We start from the raw sequence: 2,972 nt of genomic DNA, 5'->3' as shown, positions 1-2,972 counted from the left end.
GTGTGTGTGTGTGAGTGTGTGTGTGTGTGTGTGTGTGTGTGTGTGCGTGTGTGTGTGTGTGTGTGTGTGTGTGTTTAACCCCTGCGTAGTTCATGTAGTTGCGCTGCCACTTTTCTTAGTTCAGCTTCAATCTCCAGCAGCTCCTGAAGAAGAAACACAGAGTTCAGGATTCACTTCATATCTGCTCATCTACATGTTAATGTGCTCATAAATTATGACAAAAATAAACTCCTTTAACATTTAAAGCAGTGGTTTTCAACCAGGCAGCCACAAGCCTAAAAAGTATTTAAGTTAATAAATGATTATTAATTCATGAAATGATCTAAAATGATCTCTATTAATAATAAATTGCATATTTTTATTATTTATAATTTTATTTGACTATTTTATTCATTTTTTAACCCTCAATAACTCTTGAGGAACATATCATTCGTGAAACATCTGAAATCACAAAATTAAATATGTATAGTTTTATGTGCTGCTAATGGAGTCGCTCTGATGAACATCATGCAGCACGTCTGTATCTCTCACCTCATCTTCATCTTCATCTTCATCCTCCTCCTCCTCCTCCTCCTCCTCCTCTTCATCATACTGTCTCTCGTCCTCCTCCTCCTTATTTGACTATTTTATTCATTTTTTAACCCTCAATAACTCTTGAGGAACATATCATTCGTGAAACATCTGAAATCACAAAATTAAATATGTATAGTTTTATGTGCTGCTAATGGAGTCGCTCTGATGAACATCATGCAGCACGTCTGTATCTCTCACCTCATCTTCATCCTCCTCCTCCTCCTCCTCGTCTCTCTCTCTCTCAAACTGTCGTGTGGCCTCATCGCTGGCGTTCTCCATCTCCCGCTTCTCCTTCTTCTTCTCCTCCTCCTCCTTCACGCGCTCCATCTTCCTCACCAGCTCCTGCAGCTCCTCCTGTTTCTCCTCCTTCTCCTTCCCTTTGTTCCAGCTCTTAGTGTCATTCTTCTGCTCCTCCAGCAGCTCCTTCAGCTCCTTCTCCACCTTCTCCTTCTCCACCATCAGCTCCAGCTCGCTCTTCCTCTTCTCCTCCTCCTCCTCCTCGTTCCTCCTGCGTTTCTTCTCCTGTTGTTTCCTCTTCAGCTCCTTCAGCAGCTCCTCCAGCTCCTCGTCTTGTCTCCTCTGGACCTCCGTCTTCTGGATCTCCTCCTGCAGAAGCTCATCCAGGTCTCGCTCATTCTGCTCCTTCATCGCTCCCTCATCTTCCTCCTCCTCCTCTTCCTCGTTGTTGAGCTCGTAGTCGTCTCTTTCGCGGGTGTTTTCATGCTCTCTGTCTTTCTCTGGAGGAAAAACAAAAGCTCATCCAGGTCTCGCTCATTCTGCTCCTTCATCGCTCCCTCGTCTTCCTCCTCCTCCTCTTCCTCATCGTTGAGCTCGTAGTCGTCTCTTTCGCGGGTGTTTTCATGCTCTCTGTCTTTCTCTGGAGGAAAAACAAATATATATATATATGTGTCCCTGCAGCACAAAAGCAGTGTTAAGTCGCTGGGGGATATTTGTAGCAATAGCCAACAATACATTGTATGGGTCACAATTATACATTTCTCTTTCATGCCAAAAATCATTAGGATATTAAGATCATGTTCCATGAAGATATTTAGTAAATCTCCTACCGTAAATATATCCCAACTTTGATTAGTAATATGCATTGCTAAGAGCTTCATTTGAACAACTTTAAAGATGATTTTCTCAATATTTAGATTTTTTTGCACCCTCACATTCCAGATTTTCAAATAGTTGTAAAGTCAATGGAAAGCTATTTATTCAGCTTTCAGATGGTGCATCTAAAAAAAATGAACCCTTATGACTGGTTTTGTGCTCCAGGGTCACATATTATTTTACGAACAACAGCCAATCAGAATCCATTTAATGAGCCCAAGCATTTAAAGGGACAGTTCACCCAAAAATGAATTCTGTCATCATTTGCTCTCCCTCATGTTGTTCTAATCTGGTTTGTTGAACACAAAAGAAGATATTTTGAAGAATGTTAGTAACCAAACCGTTGACGGTAGCCATCGACTCTCATAGTATTTTTTTTTTTCCATGAATGGAATGGCTACCGGCAACAGTTTAGTTACTAACATCCTTCAAAATATCTTCTTTTGGTGATCTGTGTGTGGCAGACTGAACTGAATGGATCTGAATAATGACTCTGTTGTCTTCTATAGAGCTGAAACTGATTTCTGCAGGGTTTGTAGTGTTTGACGGACCGTGCTGGGCCAGCTCCTGTAGCTCTCTCAGCAGACCCTCGTGTCTCTCCTGAGCGTTCAGAACATCATCTGTGAACAAAACCAGCACACAGTCACTCCCTCTCACAGCTTTTTGGGTAAAATAAGTGTTGAACACATCACCAGCTAATTTTAGACCTGAAATTGGGACTGAACCAGCACCTTTAGAAATATATTTAATGAGAAAAATGTTGACGTGTTCAACACTTATTTTGCCCGCTGTATAGTGAAAGTTAATGGGGTGCAATGCTGATTGGTCTCGAACATTCTTCAGAATATAATTTTTAGTGTCTCACAGAAAAAGCTGATTTTTGGATGTCAGAATCTCACCGGTCTCACGTCGCTCACAGCCAACCGTCGGTCCATTAGCACTGATACTGACGCCATCAGAACCACAGTCAGTGCTCTAGTGTGCACACACACACAGACACAGACACAGACACAGACACAGACACACGCACACACACACACAGACAGACAGACAGGGAGACACAGACACACAGACACACACACACAGACAGATACAGACACACACACAGACAGACACACACACACGGGTTAGTCCACAGAGATAAACACACACATCAGAAGACAAAGATCATCAGGGAAATGTGTCTGACCTTCTCTTCCGCCAGAGGGACGCATCTCACTGCAGACGAGAGCAGAAACAGACAGAAATTCAACCCTTTCAGACTGAGCTTGGATTATGATCCACAT

The 2,972-nt window shown here is 42.6% G+C and overlaps 1 protein-coding gene across 1 annotated transcript; it reads right to left on the bottom strand.

The window, feature by feature from the left end:
- Window positions 1-14: 14 nt before the first annotated feature.
- On the bottom strand, window positions 15-2,972 carry LOC107557636 (vicilin-like seed storage protein At2g18540). The gene is made up of 4 exons (XM_016241113.1): window positions 2,876-2,972; window positions 2,238-2,306; window positions 772-1,310; window positions 15-143 (listed from the first exon to the last, which is right to left on the bottom strand). The coding sequence occupies exons 1-4, from the start codon at window positions 2,970-2,972 to the stop codon at window positions 75-77; spliced, it is 774 nt and encodes a 257-aa protein (XP_016096599.1). The 3' UTR covers window positions 15-74.

This window comes from Sinocyclocheilus grahami, unplaced genomic scaffold (genome assembly GCF_001515645.1).
Source record: "Sinocyclocheilus grahami isolate Dianchi unplaced genomic scaffold, SAMN03320097.WGS_v1.1 scaffold613.1, whole genome shotgun sequence".
NCBI lineage: Eukaryota > Metazoa > Chordata > Actinopteri > Cypriniformes > Cyprinidae > Sinocyclocheilus > Sinocyclocheilus grahami.
This window is presented reverse-complemented; position numbering and strand designations above follow the sequence as displayed.

Bases quoted from the DNA above. Each gene is read 5' to 3' on its own strand.
- LOC107557636 (XM_016241113.1), bottom strand. From the start codon at position 2,972: ATGTGGATCATAATCCAAGCTCAGTCTGAAAGGGTTGAATTTCTGTCT. The intron at 2,307-2,875 runs GTCAGACACATT...TTTTGTTCACAG, and splicing joins TCCCTCTGGCGGAAGAGAAG to ATGATGTTCTGAACGCTCAG. The intron at 144-771 runs GTGAGAGATACA...TTTCTTCTTCAG, and splicing joins AGGAGGAGGATGAAGATGAG to GAGCTGCTGGAGATTGAAGC.